The 19,556-nt window shown below is 43.6% G+C and overlaps 1 protein-coding gene across 10 annotated transcripts in view; it reads left to right on the top strand.

Annotated features, from left to right (window-relative positions):
- Window positions 1-19,556, top strand: part of RAPGEF4 (Rap guanine nucleotide exchange factor 4) — a 320,273-nt gene that overhangs the window by 229,531 nt on the left and 71,186 nt on the right. For all 10 annotated transcript variants that reach the window (XM_084999522.1, XM_021075197.2, XM_084999527.1 and 7 more), the window contains 4 exons: window positions 14,589-14,673; window positions 16,187-16,247; window positions 17,963-18,039; window positions 18,477-18,623. In XM_084999522.1, coding sequence (XP_084855648.1) covers window positions 14,589-14,673; window positions 16,187-16,247; window positions 17,963-18,039; window positions 18,477-18,623 — 370 coding nt within the window. The remainder of the gene's footprint in view (window positions 1-14,588; window positions 14,674-16,186; window positions 16,248-17,962; window positions 18,040-18,476; window positions 18,624-19,556) is intronic.

The following is a 19,556-nucleotide window of genomic DNA, read 5'->3' on the forward strand; positions in this document are numbered from 1 at the left end:
GAGCAGGAGACGGACCACAAACTAGTTATGCAAGTAATCATTTAATCACAGCTGCATTTCATACTGCACAGGCAAATGTAGTGTATGTTGATAGAAGATAATATGAAGATGGAGATTTGGTGTGGAAATTGCAGAAGGCCATGTCCCTGGCTCTATGCACTATACCATGAGGACCACCAGTATCCCTTTGTTGAGTGAATGAATGAACAAATGGACATATAGCCCCAGCTCTGATGTGCCCTCAGCTCTTAGCTGCTTCAAGAGAGACAGAAATGCCATTTGATTCACAATTATTACAATTATTACTTTTAGCCAAAGTGGTGTAAAAAAAAAAAAAAAAAAGTAGTCAGGAGTTCTCATTGTGGCTCAGTAGGTTAAGAACCCAACACAATGTCTGTGAGGATGCGGGTTTCATCCTTGGCCTGGCTTAGTAGGTTAAGGATCTGGCATTGCCACAAGTTGTGGCATATGTTGCAGATGTGGTTCAGATCCTCCTTTGCTGTGGCCGTGACGTAGACCGGCAGCTACAGCTCTGATTTGACCCCTAGCCTGGGAACTTTTTTATATCACAGGTGCAGCCCTAAAAATAGATAGATAGATAGATAGATAGATAGATAGATAGATAGATAGATAGATAGGCAGACAGACAAAGTAGTAAAATGCTCCCTGCCTTTGCTGAGTTTATAATCCAATGAGATAGGCATTTCCAAATAAAATTCAGATGCAACAAATATATAGAGGCTGGCTGTGTGCTAAGTACCTACCACACTCCCTATTTGTGCTAAAACTGTTGGATTTGGAGTTCCTGTCATGGCTCAGTAGGTTAAGAACCCAACTAGTATCCATGAGGATGTGAGTTCGATCCCTGGCCTCGCTCAGTGGGTTAAGGATCCAGCATTTCTGTGGCTTCAGCTCTGATTCGACCCCTACCCCAAGCTCCATATGCCACAGCTGCAGCCCTAAGATAGAAAGATAGATAGATAGATAGATAGATAGATAGATAGATAGAGAAAACCGTTTGATTCATCCTCACCATAGCCTGAGCACTGGTTTCATGAGTCACCCTTAGGAAAAGGAGCCTGTGCTTGTGTTCCTTTTTTCTTCCATACACTGAATTACATGAACCTTGGCAGCCCAAAGATTCTTTAGAGAAAATTACATTCCAAAGCCTTTCCGGGCCTAGCACTGGCTGTTACAGTACAGTTTTCACCAGTATCCTGAGGTATGTCATTTGAGGTGCCCTTGAGGTTTTTCCTTCTTTTCAGGTTTTATGAAACTGCCAACATTGGAATTGAGCTAGTAGTTCTTCTTTTGACTCAGTACCCTTCGATTTCATTCCTATCAGAATGACAGCCCCTAAAAGATGGAAAAGTGAAAAAGAAGGAATCTAATTTTATAAGACAGCCTTTTAAACTCTCTACACACATACGCATGAGCACACCTTTTTTTTTTTTTTTTTTTTTTTGACCTGATAATAACCTTTGGAGCTTCTACTTTAAGTGGAAAGAAGATTAGCTGCATTGGTCAAGAATTGCCAGTATCACCGCTGTCCTTGAGAGGCTGGAAACTTGAGGGCATGTTCATGGGTCCTGGAAATGTTGACTTTTTAACTGCCCAAGCTGCCATCATTAAGAAATGTGGAGTCAGGAGATACTTTGGTTCTATATTGACTGAGGTGGGAGCCCCAATATTTTAACTCCGCACAGCTGCATTTTATAATAGTCACCACTGCCAGAGAGGTTGTAGAACTCTGATAATTACTGGGAAAGAAATAACACAATATTCTTTGATGAGAAGATTACTTTGGGAATTTGATTGTATAATGAAGATGTTGCTTTGAAAGGTACTTCCTATTGTTCTGAATCTGAGACTCGCTAGCAAGAAAAAAAAAAGTGTCACTTGTTTTGACAGGCTACTTAGAAAAATTCTCTGTTTATTACATTAGCTGCGGCATTTTAACTGTCAAACTATGAAAGAATGTTCTGTAGTTTAAAAAACAGAATAGAGCTTCGAGGGAAATTTTTTGGCACACTCTTGTTGCTATTGGTATTGAAAAAAAAACATACATTCCGAATGTGAAATTAGCTTTTTATGTGGTGGCAGGCAGAGTGACTCACAATGCCCATCCTGGCTTCGCAGGTGCAGACCTGGATGGCATTTGGGGGCAAATGCTATGGAACAGTGACAGTTTGATGGTGCTGTTGTTGCAGCTCCCGGACAGGGCCTCAAGCCTAAAATGAGCTCTTGGAGCTTATTGTTTTGATTTTGCTTTGTTTATAAGTCTAAAAACAAGAGGTTACCCTGTAGCAAATAGATGCAGTCGAGAGCCTCATTGGTAGAAGCATGCATCCTGGCTACCTTTGAGCAGCTATTTTGGATGAGGGCCACAGGCAGAGAGATGTGGAGCAACCAGGTAAGCAGCATGTTTTAAACCTGAGGCCAGCTGGATGAAAAGAGGCTTCAGGGAGACAAAGCAGGCTCTTGCCATACAAGCCTCCCAGTCTCTCCTTCCAAGTAACAGGAGACCTAAAGCGCCACTGTTTAGAATGGGCTCTCAGAAACCAGCCCAAAGGCAGGAGGGAAGTGAAATAGATGCCATTTCCCAAATCTGATTCTAGGTCTCTCTGCTATGTTTAAATTCCCTAAAGGCTTAGAAGCTTAAGTCAGTTTGGCCTGAGCAGGGGCAGTGGCGGGGGGTGGGGGAATGAGATTTAAAATACATTGGGAGTTCCCATTGTAGCTCAGTGGTTAATGAATCCGAATAGGAACCATGAGGTTTCGGGTTCGATCCCTAGCCTCCCTCAGTGGGTTAAGGACCCAGCATTGCCGTGAGCAGGCACGGCTTGGATCCGGCATTGCTGTGGCATAGGCTGGTGGCTACAGCTCCGGTTAGACCCCTAGCCTGGGAACCTCCATGTGCCACGAATGCGGCCTTAGAAAAGGCAAAAAAAAAGACAAAAAAGAAAATACATGTACACCCAAACACACAAAAGAAATTGTTGGCAAATTCTAGAGTCTTCCAAATGGGTCAGAAACTCATAAACTTGAGTTCATTTATTTCATGTGATCAAGGAATATTTTCTAACATATGCTATGTGGCATGAGGCTGAAAGGAAACCATTTAATTACTTTTTTTTTTTTTTTTTTGTCTTTTTGCTATTTCTTGGGCCGCTCCCTCGGCATATGGAGATTCCCAGGCTAGGGGTCGAATCGGAGCTGCAGCCACCGGTCTACACCAGAGCCACAGCAACGCTGGATCCAAGCTGCGTCTGCGACCTACACCACAGCTCACGGCTCACGGCAACGCCGGATCGTTAACCCGCCAAGCAAGGGCAGGGACCGAACCCGCAACCTCATGGTTCCTAGTCGGATTCGTTAACCACTGCGCCAGACGGGAACTCCAGGAAACCATTAAGATAATCAGGTGATATGAGACAATAGCAGAGAGGGAAAGGAGGGTTGATTGTCCTCAGTTGGCTGCATTAAGACAGCCTCTACCTGCTGTTCCCCACACTTGCTGTGTATTTTCTCTTAGTTAGCAGAGCCTGTTTTAATAGGTTCTTTACCTATCCAAGCTGTTTTTGAGGGTGTGAAATTTGAAATCCTGATAATTAGAGGGAAATTTGTTTTCCTGGGGGAACCCAGATTAGCAAACCTAAAATCCGTGTGCCTACAGTTTTGATTTCTGTTGGGATGTGCCAAGGGAATGTTCAGAGTTATGAAGTCCATCCTCAAATGCAAATCAGATGAAAAGAGAAACATGACTGTAAGAGCTAATCATCATGAAGTTTAAAAAAGCCATCGCTGTGAATCTTTTCCTTCCTACATGACAAACTTTTCCTTTGTTTTTCCTGGAAAGATTGCTGTGCCCTAAGTGTAAGCTTGTGGACTTTGCCAGAAGAAATGACTGCATTAAGAGGGCTGTTTCTTGAGTATGGATTTGCCTTTTCCATATGAAAGCAATTTACCACTTCTCCCTCATGTTCCCAAGATGAGGAACCCAAGAACCCAACTGGCTTGCTGCCATTAGGATTCTGACTTGGAAGAGTGAAAGAAGGCTATAGCTGCCATTTACAGTTTAGCGATCTTAATAAGATTTTAATGATTTTGTGTTCTTAAAGTCAATTCGTTCATTGTGTAGGAAATTTGGAAACTTCTGAAAAGAGTCAAGAATAAATAACACCTGCCAGAGATAATTATTGTTAACATTTTGGTGCCTATCCCTCTGGTTATTTTTCAGTTTCTGACTTTTTGCACTTAATATATTGTGTCATTCTCCCTTAACCTTACATATTTTTTTAAGATGGGAATTTTTTTTTTTTTTTGTCTTTTTAGGGCTGCACCCGTGGCATATGGAGGTTCCCAGGCTAGAGGTCTAATCGGAGCTGTAGCCACCGGCCCACTCCAGAGCCACAGCAATGCCAGATCTGAGTAGCACCTGCCACTTACACCATAGCTCAAGGCAACACCAGATCCTTAACCCACTGAGCAAGGCCAGGGATTAAACCTGCAACCTCATGGTTCCTGGTTAGATTCGTTTATGCTGCACCACAATGGGAACTCCAAAGATGGGGTTTTTAATAGGTGCAGAGTAATCTATCCTCTGAATGTTCCTTAATGCATTCAGTTTGTCAGTATTGGATGTTTAGGTTGATTCTCAATCCCTTTCTTAACAGCAGCAGAAAATAATATTCTAGTGCTGTGCTCCCAAGAACAAGGAGAGGATCCCTAGCCTGGCAGGAGAGTAGGGTTGGGGCCAGAAAGATGTCAGGAAAGTTCCAGCAGGAAACAGAAGGAGTGCCCAGATCAGGAGTGATGGTAAACATGGCTGGAGAGTTAGGCCAAGGTCAGATTGAAGGGGGTCTGCTTCTTTGTTCCTTGGATATTATTTTCTAGCCATTTGGGGCCCCATTGAATAGTTTAAAGAGAGGTGTGGTGTGGCCAGCTCTGCAGTAGGTTGGTTTCTCTGCTCTCTGTAGAGAATGCACTGGAGGAGCTGAGACTAAAGATCAAACACCAGATACTGAGTTTTATGAGATTAGAATTAATGACACTTTGAGAAATTAATGATGGCGTTTGAGATACATGCACTTGACGTAAGAGCCTGCTAAATAAAGTGGAAAGTAATACTAAGCACAAGAGCCCTGGATTCTAGACCAAGTTACCTAGAAGTCTCCCAACATCTCCAGATTACAAATCTCTTAAGATGTAGCGTGAGTTTAGTACCTGCTTACCCTCCCCCATTTTCACAAGAGGATTGTAAATGGAAGAACAAATGCAATAGTGTTTAATCACAGCCCACATGCATTGAGCACACATGTGCTCGGCACTGTACTCAACAATTGTCTAATTCAGTTCTTTCAACAGAACTAGGAGGTAGTTATTAATATTATCCCCATTTAATAGATCAGGAAACTGAGGCTTAGGGTAAGTCACTTGCCTGCGTTTATCCTGAGAGTAGTGGACTCAGGATCCTGGTCCAGGTCTCTGCGACTCTGGATCTTTTCTGTTGTGTGGTCTACCACCGTCCTAGGCCAAAAAGCCTTCAGGATGACCTCTCAGGTTGGTTCCTTTGAGCGTTATTGAGGAACGAGGTCACAAACATCTGATTTTAAGATCATCATTACAGGCTAATCTCATCTCATTAAATTATCACTGCATAGATCTGAATGAAGTACAAATGTACCCTCTCCTGTAGAAAAATTCACATCAATGCACGAGCCAGAATTACTAGCAAAACCTAATAACTGAAAATGAATCACACTGTGTATTTTATATAGTGGCCTCATATATAACACCTCTTTGAACTTGAGAATCACTCTGAACTGTGTACGACTAATGTCATTATTCACAGTTTACAAATGGAGAAATAGAGCTTAGTAGATGTCAAGTGCCTCCCTTAACACCACACAGTAGTATGTGTGGCTGAGCCAGAACTGAGCCCAAGTCTGCCTACTCCAAATCCAATTTCCTTCATTTTTTTTTCCATGGGTGATAATCTTTTCTCCCTAATAGACTGCCTGAGCTGCTGCTTCTCTGGTGGATTTACTGAAGAAGCAGTGGAATTCAAAGAAATAGGGATAATCCATCTGTCTCTGATTCATTAAAAATTAATTTTTGTAAGGAAACATAAAGCAGCCACATAGCATCTCCTCAAAAAAGGTTGCCTTTTCTGACATATATGTCTCATACACAAAGGCAAGAAGACATCCTGTTTCCATCCAGATTTGTTTTTCTCAACTTGCTGCTTAGGTGTTTTAAAGGAAAATATTTGTTTATTTATTTATTTATTGCCTTTTAGGGCTGCACTCACGGCATATGGAGGTTCCCAGGCTAGGGGTCTAATCAGAGCTACAGCTACCGGCCTACGCCACAGCCACAGCAACACCAGATCTGAGCCGCGTCTGCAACCTACACCACACAGCTCATGGGCAACGCCAGATCCTTAACCCACTGAGCAAGGCCAGGGATCGAACCTGCAACCTCATGGTTCCTAGCCGGATTCGTTTCTGCTGTGCCACAACAGGAACTCCATTAAAGGAAAATATATATAGTTGCACCTTTTAAAAGGTTTACAATTAAACTTCTCTCATGTCCTCATAGTAAATACTTTGCTGGGACTATTTCTGGCATATTTAGTTTTTAAACATGAAAAACCTCAAATCGCATTACCCCCAAAAGACCTAGCCCTCAGAGACTCTGAATTACTCTTACCCCATGTTCTGATGGGGGTGACTTCATTTCTCCCAAATATTCATAAAGCTTTTACCCTTACACTGTATTCATTTCTAACTTCACAAAGAAGGGAAGGATCCGTGTGTGCACAGCCTTTGCTTTCAGAACTAGAAGATGCCTAATTGTATCTGATGAGCTTAAGATGTCCGTTTCTGGGTTAAAGGTAAGCTGGGGGTGCGGTGGGGTGTCCGGGAGGTGAGCAGGACACCCTAAGTGGCCGGTCACCAAGCTCGTGGGTCGTCTCAAACACAAGCTGACTCTTGAGAAGCAAGGGTCCTGGGAGGTGAAAGAAAAGAAACACACGCTGCACTGGTTTGTTAGACAAAGGGACGGGAAACCATCTCTAACTTCCCTTTGAGGGACGCGCAAGAGCTGAATCCCAAGAAGATCTTAAGAGTGTTGGGAAATGATCCATGCTTGAGAAATGGCTTAAAAGCAGGAGAATCAGGAGTGTTGCCACCAAAATAAAGCGTTCCACTCCTAAGGGGGAAAAAAAAAAAACCAAGTATTTCCTTTATTTTGATGCTTGACTGGGTCTTAGATATTTATAATGTCGACTCCTCTGAGTATTTTCCCCACACACCAAGGAATAAGCCTACTAGGTGACAAGTCTTGAAGAACTGGGCCATTTGCCTTTCACCTGCCCAGGGTACCACTGGCCATGCTTTCTCGGTGCCTGGGCGCATCCTTCATTTTATCCACGTTCCAGGAACTGAGGAGCTCTGTCTCTGACCTTGATAAATTCCTTGATAAAACTGTATTTACCAGCAGCTTCCAATATCACCCAGGTCCTCCCAGCCTTTAATGTATAAAATGCCTCTCCATCCATCCCCATTTATTATCTTGTCTGTAGCTCGACATTGCTGCCGGAATGCTTCCCCTGCAGAAACTAGGCCTTCCCGCAGCAGGATCTGACAAATCCACATCAAGGTGGCACCACGCAGATTTGTAAAGGAGCAGGGATGCCTAATACCTCTCCCTGTGACATCTGGAGAAGGATAGGTAAAGACCAGGTACACTTGTAGGCTGCCACTCAGAGCAGCCGGTCAGTGATGCACTGGCCCAGCCTGGCAGGTACTCTGTGAAGGTGCCTTGGGAGTCCCCTCCTCCTGCTCCAGGTGCAGTGTCCCCTTGACTCTTGAAAGCCAAATTGCTTCAGTCCTTGGATCCTTTCATGATGGTTTGAAAAGGCTGGGGGCTCTTGTGCTGGATCGCTTCTCCATTTTTTCCCCCTGTCCACCCCATAAAGACCAAAGCATGAGAGGTACTTAAACTTGCTCTTAAAATGCGACTTTGTTCAGTGATTGTGGTGGTGAAGGCTCCGTGTTAGATGCTGCCAGGCACTCTGGTGGCAGGGGAGGTGGGGGATGCGTATATTAAGAGAAGAACCTTTGTGAGAACCTTTGTCTGATGTGAGAGCCGAGAGGTGAGTCTTTCCTGAGACACTAGATGGCACAGCGGCTCTGAGCTGGCGGCCCCGGGTGAGATAGGGCTTGTTTTGTCACTCACTGCAGCCACTAGCTCTGACGGTAGTCCGCCCGAGGTGCGGGAGAGGCCCCCGTTTTGACTTGGTGGACACCACTTGGCCACACCGACTTTTGCTCTATCTGGCCTCCATCCCGGGACTTCCCTCCACTTTGAATCCTAGCAACATGTTGATAGAAACACCTCGGCAAACCTCTCCCTGAGGCTTTTGTTGCTTTGTGCACTGTGAATAGACTCATTTTTTAAAAGCAAGTCTCTTCACACCTTGCCACCCTGACTTCTCTCACCTCGTTAAAATATGTGCTGTAAACAGGACCAAAAAGTCGCTTGCTACCTGAGTGGATCGCCCAGTGACAGTGGCCTGCCCTGTGATGACATTGACCACTTTAGACTGCAGGCTTGTTGGCTTTTTTTCTTTTTCTCCCTTTCATTTTGAATGTTATTTAGGAGTCGAGACTAAAGTGTTGCTAGGCTTTGTCCCACACTGTTTCAGGTGGCTGTCGTGGACTTCTCCATGGCATCCAGCAAGCCCCTGAATGTCCTTATGCCTTGTTTTGGTGATGGACGAATGGAAGCCCCATGCGTAGCATAAGTTGCACGTGGGTTTCTGCAGGTTGGCAGCCTGCGCCCCCAACACAGCTGCACCCTGGAGGCAGTGGGAGCTGTGCTGCCTGGCAGGCCTTGCTTTCAGAGAGACCTGCGGGGAGCAAGCAGGCTAAAGCCACCCCCAGTCTCCCACTCATCGCCAGACGAGGAGGATCGCTCAGGAGTGGAGCCCTTCCCGGCGAGTCCCTCCCAGGAGAAAGCCACCATCCTCTCCCTCCTCTGCTAGCAGGAGGGCCCAGGCTCTGTTTCCTTCGTGGGCTCCTCCGGGGCCTTTGACTGAGAGAGCAGGTGTAAATTCGAGGGTGGCCTGCTGATCCTGTGCAGGGTGTAGGAGAGGGGCCAGCAGCCCCCTGACCTGAGTGGGGTGGTATTTTGATGAACCCCCGGGACCCTCTCCTGCCTTGACTTATCAGCTGTGCTGTCTTCCTCATGTGGGGGCTGCTTCTGTGTGTGTAGATTCGGGCCCGCCTCCAGGCCTCTCTCGGCCATTCTGTCCCTACCTACCTACCATCACCTGAGAGTTCCTGAAACACTCTGGTCTGCTGAGAGTGCTGTTTGATGATTTGTCATGGTGGTGTTACTTATTTTCAGTGCTGTTCTGGGTTTTTTAAATTTTGCATGAGAGGCAAAATTCTGGCCTAAAAAAGGGTCCAGCCCAGCAGGTGCAGCTTGGTCTTTGATGGTCATCTCCATCCAGGCCCCCCTGATCTTGACTTGGACTAAATAACTTCAGCTGGTCCAAGATGCTAATTTCTTAAACCAAAGGAGTAAATTTATAAACGTGGAGAAAAGGATGTCTAGTCTGTCACTGAATGGGATTTAGAATAAGGAATGAGGGCCAATGTTTTCATTCTGTCTCCTCCCTCCGTTAACAATTAACCCCTTACCGGCGTTACCATGGTGGCTCAGTGGTTAACGAATCCAACTAGGAACCATGAGGTTGCGGGTTCGATCCCTGCCCTTGCTCAGTGGGTTAAGGATCCGGCGTTGCCCTGAGCTGTGGTGTAGGTCACAGACATGGCTAGGATCCTGCGTTGCTGTGGCTCTGGCGTAGGCTGGTGGCTACAGCTCCAATTAGACCCCTAGCCTGGGAACCTCCATATGCCGCAGGAGCGGCCCTAGAAAAGGCAAAAAGACAAAAATAATAATAATAATAATAATAATTAACCCCTTACTGTGAAACAGATGTGTACCTAACGTGACTGGTGTCATGGGCACCTGTCTTACTGGACCTTTGGCAGGAAGGATTTCAGAGCATAAGCCCTTGTTTCCCTCAGACCAGAGAATAAGAAGTAGCCCTTGGTACTGCTGCTGTCTCCCCTGGACAGACCCTGAATTCAGCATAAATTGTGAGAATCCATGCATTCATTCATCTGTTGAGACGTATTGAACTTAATAATGCCTCCTTCTAAGGCCATCCTGCCTTTGTGCCATATATCCCATGCATCAGTGCTTTGTGTATATTAATTTGTGTTATGATATGAGGGAAATGATGGATCAAAGGGAGGCTAATTGGAAAAAGAAGAGTCTTTGGAGACGTTGGATGTCACCTTCTCAAGGACAGCTTTCATATGAACAAAAGAATGGATCTTTTTCTTCCAGAAACAGCAGAGGGTATACTTCCTAGTCCTGTCTGTACAGAGACAGGTGCTACATCCTTACAACAAACCTATTTATTTTTCCTATTTTCACAGATGTAGCAACAAGGCTTTAGACCAGTTGCACAGCTAGAAAGTTCATGTTTAAAAATAAATTAATTAATTAATAAATAGATAAAAAGGAGTTCCCTTCGTGGCTCAGTGATTAACAAACCCAGCTAGTATCCTTGAGGATGCAGGTTTGATCCCTGATCTTGCTCAGTGGCTTAAGGATCTGGCATTGCCATGAGCTGTGGTGTAGGTCGTAGACATGGCTCAGACCCTGCATTGCTGTGCCTGTGGTGTAGCCTAGTGGCTACAGCTCCAATTTGACCCCTGGCCTGAGAACCTCCATGGGCTGTGGGTGCGGCCCTAAAAAGACCAAAAAAAAAAAAAAGGGAAAGAAAGACAGCTCATGTTTGGATCTCGTATCATGTTTCTGTTTCTAACTAAATTAGCCCTTTGCTAATTTCTAACTAAATTAGCCCTTTGCTGCTCCTCTTGAGAAGAACAGGGTAGAGTTCAGGATTTTTAAGCAAATAATATTCTTCACAGTGCACGGTAATTGCCACAGCAGTTGTACCCCGCGCCTCGGAAGAATACAGGTTGGCAAACCAATTTTTCTTAAGAGAGAGGACATCTGAGCTGGGCTTGAAGCAGAAAAAAATATCCCAGGCCACAAGAGGAGCATGTGAAGGGCCTTAGAGGCATGAGAGAGCATAGGATTTGAGGGCTGGCACGATGTTCTGTGCCCGCAACGGAGAACACAGGTAGCCATGAGGGAGGGTGTGAAGAAAAGAGAGAGCCTCCTAGAAAAGTGAACTGGGATCTGCTTTGAAAGAGCCTGGTGTGATGATGAGGGGGCAGTTCTGGTCCGAGGGAGCTCGTGGTACCTGTGGGCTGTCTGGGAATTGATGGCCAAGAAGCTGTTGGCCCTCAAGAAGGAAATCTGCTTGGAGATAAAGATTTAGGTCTTGGCATCATATAGATGAGAGTTGGGGACTTTGCCCAGGGTGGGAAGGGAGAATGAAGTGAGACCAGAGCTGAAGGCAGAGCCTGGGGGCACAGTGCAATTCAAGAGGTAACCACCACCACCACCAAACGCAGACCCCAAAAGGACATTGAGAAGAAATGTCTAGGAGACAGGACAAGAGCCAAGAGGGAGGCGGCAGTGGGGAGGAGCGCTTCTTTCGGCCCGTGCTCAGGAGCACAGGGCAGCAAGAATTGAGTGGGTTTCAAAACCAGCTTGACGGTTGTGGTATTTCCCTGCCTTCTCCCACACTTTGGTGCAGGTCCTAAGACTGACATAGCCCAAAGGGCAGCCTTGACACCCACTATGTCAAACTTCCCATATGCTGCCTTAAGGGTCTGGCAAGTTCATCCTCTATTTTGCCTCTTGGATGAAATTCAGTGATTTTTAATGTAATGGGATTGGTAGATCCTAATGGCAGCACTTTTTTTTTTTTAATCTGTAAGCATTGATCCCTGTAGATTTTCTGTTGCTATTATGAATGCTCTTGCTAAACTCATAATAGAGATCTGCTCTCCAATGTCAGCTCTGAATCTGTCAAGATTTTAGAGCTAACGTTTGATGCTTTCCTTTCCCAGCTGAGTTTCTCTTCTCCCTCAGAAACAGCCCACCCCATGGAAGTGAGAATGAAACTTGGTGACTGTTTTCTCCTTTAGCCAAGCTTCTAGGAAGGTCCAGGCTATTTGCGGCGGATGTCAAGTAGCAGGAACAGCAGGGCTGCTCCTTGTGCTGAAGAACCATAATCCTATTACGCCCACCTTGAGACTCTCTCATTAGCCGCCTCTCCCGTAGTAGATGGATTGAGGTGACTCAATTGACTTTTAAATCTCCAAGGGTCCCAGTTTCAAAATCCCCATGTCTAAGTCAAGTAGTAGATTAGGCCCCTTGCTAAGAAGGCCTGGCTCCTTCAGAGTCCCTGTGGCCATGGCTTTTTTTTCGGTGTCTATAGGTCCCACACGTTGTGTGTTCCGTGAGATTGGGGCACAGCATGTCCTCAAGTGGTGATCCTTGGCAGGAGGTGAACCTGGCTGGCATCTCTCTGGGTCATGGATTTAGCACCTGTCGCTGTACAGACAGGATTAGGAAGTATACCCTCTGTTGTTTCTGGAAGAAAAAGATCTGTTCTTTTGTTCGTATGAAAGCTGTCCTTGAGAAGGTAATACACGAGGTTTGCAAAGAATTTTCTTCCTCCGATTAGCCTCCATTTGATCTGTCATCTCCCTCAGAATACAGATGCAAAATTATCTAGCCCAACTATTTTAGAATATCTACAATTCAGTTTTGATAGCTCAAAGGACTTACCTAATAATTGGACCAAGTTTCAGATATAATTTGCTGAAACAAATGTCATACATTATTTGTGAGTTTGTTTTTCTTATTTAGGAGTTTGAGTTTTGAATAGCATTCTGCTGAATTTTATTTTGCCATTTAAATAAATATGCAAATATCTTCACATTCAGTGCTTCCTTTAGCTCTCACATAATTCTAAGGAAGATAATTGTCCCCAGTTTACAGATGAGACTGAGGCTCTGATATCCCACAGTTGGTGCGTGGTTGCACCAAGGTTAAAACTTGATCTTCAGACTTTAGATCCAGTGCTCTGCTCAGTACATCAACACTCCCTGAATTTATTTGCTCAAGGAACACTCTTTAAAATATAATGCGATGGAGTTCCCATCATGGCTCAGTAGAAACGAATCTGACTAGTATCCTTGAGGACGCACGTTCAATCCCTGGCCTCACTCAGTGGGTTAAGGATCCAGTGTCACTATGAGCTGTGGTGTAGGTCACAGACGCAACTCGGATCCTGTGTGGCTGTGGCGTAGGCCAGCAGCTACAGCTCTGATTCAACCCCTAGCCTGGGAACCTCCATGTGCCACAGGTGTGGTCCTCAAAAGACAAAAAATAAAAATAAATAATAATAAAATAAAATATAATGCAATGATGGAACACCATGGGTAGTGCATTGAGGTTTAAATGTTTAATATATAGTAACATTGAATGAAACCATAAATTATTGAAATTTAAAATGCATGAAACATATGATGATTATGTAATAGGTGACATTGATGGTTAGAGCAGTTAGCTGAGAGTAAATGCCACCTGTTCATCAGTGTGGAGATTGACTTCCTAGGACTCTCAGAATTCATAATACTTTTGTTTAAGTTTCAAAAACATACTCGTCAGGGTTCGTTATATTGCAGAGAGCAAGAGAAAATCCAAATTACTGACCAAGCATACCTTTTGCCGTTGATGTACAGCTGAACACTATTAGTTATTCTAGAATAATTATAGACGTGAAAGATGACTAGGAACCCACTCCGTCCTCCCATGCCAGAATGTCCGTAATACCCCAAACCCCATCCTTAAAGGTAGACTCTTAGATACTAGTAAATTATGAGGGAAAAACCATGCATAGTATACTGATTAACATCCCATGGAACAGAGTTTGGGAAATGTGAGTGTATTCCTCCCTTCTTTCCCTATCTAACTAATCCCAGACACTGCTGTTTGCCTTCTGCTTATCTCATGTCCCTCACCTCTTCAGAAGCAGGTGAGAAACTGTTGTCTCTATACCACCTTTATTGGAGTCCTGTGGTAGAAGCATATTGCACAACCCAACACCATAATGATGGCACGGTTACTGTTCTCTTAGGCTGAGATATCACACAAGGTCCCAAGACATTTGGATCAATCATCAGGTTGACTGAACCAGTCATTTCTGAGGTTAAAAGGTAGGTTTGGTTGTTGTTGAGGTGGCAATGAAAAGCAATTTTCTAGAACAGCCATCTGCAGAGTAGGAGATAAGTTGGCCAGCTACAGTGTCAACAGAGTTGCCTTCCCACTGAGATTGGAAGGGAAGAGGATGATGTGCCCTTTGATTTCTTCTGTGTTCCTTCTATCGTGGAGCATGTTCGTGTCAGAAATCCTTTAAGATTTACCGTGGCATAATCTCTCCCTCTGCCAGTGTCTTTTTAGAGGGATTTTTCCTAAGAATTCTCTGAACATATTACTGATCTTTGAATCCGTCTCCATAGTTCAAGCTTTAGTGATGACTTTTTCCTCATTATCCCTTGTTACTTTTTTCTTTGTAGACCTGGCCAGAGGACTGTGGATGACCTAGAAATTATCTATGAAGAACTCCTTCACATTAAAGCCTTATCCCATCTTTCAACCACCGTAAGTTGTCTCTTAGCTGAGCATGGTCAAGGGGACTTTGGTGTTAAAGGCACTGTTATGACTGGTGGAGAGAATTATAGTGTGGGGGAGATGGAACTATAATTTGGGACCATAATTTGTAATTAAAAAAAATAACTATCCAAGACTATCCATCTCACACTTTTAAGCTTAATTATTCAACCTCAAGACATTGAGTTCGCAACATATTTGCAGTGATGCATGATTGTATAATGCAAGGAAGAGCCTCCAGAGCAACAGTTACGTGATAATGTAGGTGCTCTCACCCTCTCACCAAGACAAAAGATAGGCAGGAAGATTGGCTAGTTTGCACATGTGAAAATGTGTTGCAGTCTATGGGGAAGTTGTCTTGTATGAATTAGCTTATAAAATAGCTGTTGTGAAAGCTTTAAGAATCTAGTGGCACAAGACATGGAAGCAACCTAAATGTCCATCAATAGAGGAATGGATAAAGAAGATGTGGTACATATATACAATGGACTATAAATCCATTGTATAAATAGATTATATAAATAAGGCATAAAAATATAAATGTATATTTATATTTGAATAGAAACTAGCCATAAAAAAGAATGAAATAATGCCATTTACAGCAACATGAATGGACCTAGAGATTATCATGCTTAGTGAAGTCAAACACAAATATCATATGAGAAATCACTTATATGTGGAATCTAAAAAATAGTACAAATGAACTTATTTACAAAATAGAAACACTCATAGACATAGAAAACAAACTTACGGTTATCAAAGGGGAAGGGAGGGAAGGGATAAATTGGGAGTTTAGGATTAACCAATGCACGGTACCATACATAAAATAGATAAAGATTTACTGTGGCACAGGGACTATATTCAGTATCTTGTAATAAAGTATAATGGAAAAGAATACATATATATTTATGTCATATACATACACATACAGTTGACCCTTGAACAACAAGGTGGCAGGGGTTATAGGTGCCGACCCCCCTCAAAGTTGAAAATATGCATACAATCTAAGTAGCTCATTGTTGGCCGCCCTTCCTATCTGCTGTTCTGCATCAGCAGATTCAACCACTCAAGGATCTTGTAGTCTTGTAGTGTCAGCTGTCGAAAAAGATCTGTGTGGAAGTGGACCCTTGCAGTTGAAACCCATGTTTAAATTTATATTTAACTCTATCTGTATCTGTGTATCTAAATCTGTAGGGTGAAAATCTTAGGTAGAAAAATATATATATTTTGTATATACCTATATGTGCGTGTGTGTATATATGTAGGAAAAGAATACATACACATAGCTGAATCACTTTGCTGTAAGCTGAAACATTGTAAATCAACCATACTTCAATTTTTAAAAATCTAAAAAAGATTCAGATTTTTTCTTCTAGAGGCACATCTAGTGGAAAGTGGTTCTAGAAGTGGGGAGGAGCAGCAGAGCAGAGTGGGAGGCAGCTGTGTAGAAGCAAGCACCCTAGAAAGAAAATCTTGCCCTATACATTTCTTCTTTTTCTTCCAGGTGAAACGGGAGTTAGCAGGTGTTCTCATTTTTGAGTCTCATGCCAAAGGAGGCACTGTGTGTAAGTAAAGCTGTTCTGAGCCTTGTGCCTGGCTGACCCGTCCTGAGGATGGTCCATGGGGGTCAGACTGCACATGCTCCCCTTTCTGGGGCCTGGGTCTGACTACTGGGCAGGATGTCACATGGCACATCTGTTTTTCTGGGCCTGTGTCCATTTGCTCTCCAGTGGTTTGCAGGGGGTGGGATGGGGGTGGTGTCGGGGTGGCATGGGAGGGGTCGCAAGCCTGCGCCTCCACTTCCTGCTCTCCTGCTGGTGTTTAAAGAGGGTAGGATGAAGCCACTGCTTGTCTGGGGGGGACCCCAGGCACAACTTTTTCACACTTCAGTTTGCAGCTTGAGAAGAAACTCATCTCTCTTTTGAGGTGCTGGTTAGAATGACACACGATCCCACTGGCGTTTTCTTCTCTCACTTCCACTGTCAGCTCCAAACCTGAGAGAATTTGCCCCAGATATTTATACGGTGCTAATATGTAGTATTTCTCCAGTATCCAGATTGTAGTTTAGTTCTCTGATAATATTTGAAAGCAAGACATTGAAATTTGATATTAACAAATGTGAACAAAATTCTGTCAGCTGGCATTTCCCACTCGTCCTATCAAATTTTTCTTGAAAAGCATGGTCAGTGGTCTATTTGGGTCAGAAAATGCCTCCTTCTCTTGGAAAATCATGAGACACACCAGCATTCGATGTTTCTCAGAAGTTTTGCAATAAAGAAAAGTTTCACACCATTTCAACGGACACTTCCTAAACCTAGTGAAACATAGAAAACGTGTTTCATGGACACCTGATAACTTTTCAAGAGACATTCTTTGGAAAATCTTGCTCTGTTTTCAGACTGAGTTGTGTTAGTCAAATAAGCAGGGAACATGAATTGTAAAAGTGAAAAGAATTAAAAATTATGTTTCCGATATTTTACTTTTAGTCATTGGAAGTGGTATTTCTAACACTGATATTTATTTTAGTAAGAAAGTCCTTTAAATTTTAAAAGTTCACTTGAATATTTTAAAAAATTTTATGGTCACTGACGATCTGCAACTTCTCTTTTATTCTTTTCATTCAAACGTACTGATGGTTTTCATTTTATCATGAAATATTTAAATATTTCAAGCAAAAAACTAGAGGTTATTAACAAACACTTTTTAAAAACACTTTTTATCAAATACTAACTTTATGCCATATTTTTCACATTTTCTAAAGAATGAAATTCTACAGTTGAAGGTTCCTTGTTCCCTCCTTTATCTCATTCTTTTCTTTCCCTCCCCAAGTTAACTCCTACCCTCTAAGATTATCATTACAATTCATTTTTTTAAAAATCTGTAGATCCATATCCATCAACACCACGTAGTGCTGATTTGCATGTTTTCAAACCTCACGTGTCCAGATTACTTTTAAAAGTTGTTGTCTCTAGCATAATAAGTTCTGATGCATTGTGGGAGATGGGTGTTGCTTTAACAAATGGATTGCTGGTGAATTTTTATCTAGCAAATACATACCGTTTAGGGCATAGCACAGAGGGTGGTGTTTCTGTTCCTTTCATGTTCTATAGAAAGGAAGATAATACTCTGCCTGAAGAAGTTAGTATTTCCCAGTAATTTTTTCCCTTCTGGAATAAATGCATAATTCTGGGGACTTAAAAATGCTGATTTGATAAGCTGTAATTTATATTGATGTGTCTCTATTCTTATCACAAGTCTTTTCGTTTTTTTTGTTATCTAGTGTTTAACCAGGGGGAAGAAGGAACCTCCTGGTACATTATTCTAAAAGGATCAGTGAATGTAGTCATTTATGGCAAGGTAGATATATCTTTTTCTTCTTGAAACTTTATTATGCTCGCTCTACTAGTGGCTCTAAGTGTTAACAATGCAATGCTACAATTAAGCTTACTACACCGTTGGTATTCATTGTCAAAAAGACATTGTAGCATCTCTAATCATAAACTATCTAAGTGATTATACTCAGAGGAGTATTGAACTTTCTGGGCCTCCTCTCCTGATAGAGCATCATGGATACATTTACATCAGGCCCTCGCCCATAGTACTCAATGGAACAAAAAGGAAACATTATAATTTGATTATGTGACACACACACACACTCCCACCACTTTGGCACCCCTGGGTACAGCCCCGTTGATGTATACAGTGTTTCAGGGGCAGGGGCCTGGCGCGTGAGGCGGGTGGGCATTTGCTGGGTTTCAGGGATCGCCTTCATGGAGATACCTCGCTTTCTCCAGGGTGTGGTCTGTACCCTGCACGAGGGCGATGACTTTGGCAAGTTAGCCCTGGTGAACGATGCCCCAAGAGCTGCTTCCATCGTCTTGCGAGAAGATAACTGCCATTTCCTAAGAGTAGACAAGGAGGATTTCAACCGGATCCTGAGGGTGAGTCCTGTTTTCCCTGTCGCCAGATGCGTGAAGGATTGAGTGTAGAGGTCACAGATCAGTACTGTGAGCAATGAATGCTCTAGTGCCAAAGGGCTTTGCCTACAAGCCTAGCATGTTCAGTGTGCTAGTGTGGGTTCTGGGATCCTGAAAGGTGGCCGGCCAGTGGGGCATGCTGTGCTGGACCAAATAGCCCTGCACCCACCTGAACTGGCCCAGGAGAATTGAAGACAAACAGCGATGCCTTGACGCAATGTCAAAGTCTGAAACATTTCTCTCTGGCCATCCTAGGCTTCCCCTTTCGTGTCCTTCCCTGCCTCTCTCTCGTGTCTTTCTCTATCCTAAATCGTCGTATGTCTTCTGAAATCGGAACCTTTCTCCTGTCATCACACATTTCTGGATGTATTGAGTGATTACATTTTGGTGGGATTTAATGTCCACCATGGTTACTCCAACCAAGCGTTTTCATTTCAAATGCTTTGTGTCAAATTGATTCACACGAAAGGAAATTCAGACTTTGGCAAGTAGGTGAAGAATGATGAAAGGTAGGGGGAGCCGTGAAATGGCACTTAAAGCTGGCTCTGCAGGTGCGCCTGATGTAAGTTGTTAAGGTATTTGTGAGAGCGGCTGATAAACGTTTAGAAGAAATGACCACTGGTGTCTCCCCACCATCCAGCTCCTGGTCCCTTGGGAGGGACAACCCAGCTCTAGCTGGTGGAGGCCTGATCGTGGACTCCTGGGCAGGATGACACGGTGCCACCACCTCTGGCCTTTGAGGTGGCCTCTGGTCTCTCCCACCTCACCCAGAGAGACTGTTCTCTCCAGGAGAACTTTGCTCTGTTTTCTGCCAGTGCACAGAGCACACGTTCTTCTCTGCCTCTCCAGCCTGAGCATCTTTTTCTACCCTAAAATCCTAAATGTAGCTTCTGTGCT

The sequence above is a fragment of the Sus scrofa genome, chromosome 15 (genome assembly GCF_054392235.1).
Source record: "Sus scrofa isolate SSC_HxYL_T2T_F1_AM1 chromosome 15, Sscrofa_HxYL_maternal_Yorkshire_Landrace_v2.0, whole genome shotgun sequence".
Lineage (NCBI taxonomy): Eukaryota > Metazoa > Chordata > Mammalia > Artiodactyla > Suidae > Sus > Sus scrofa.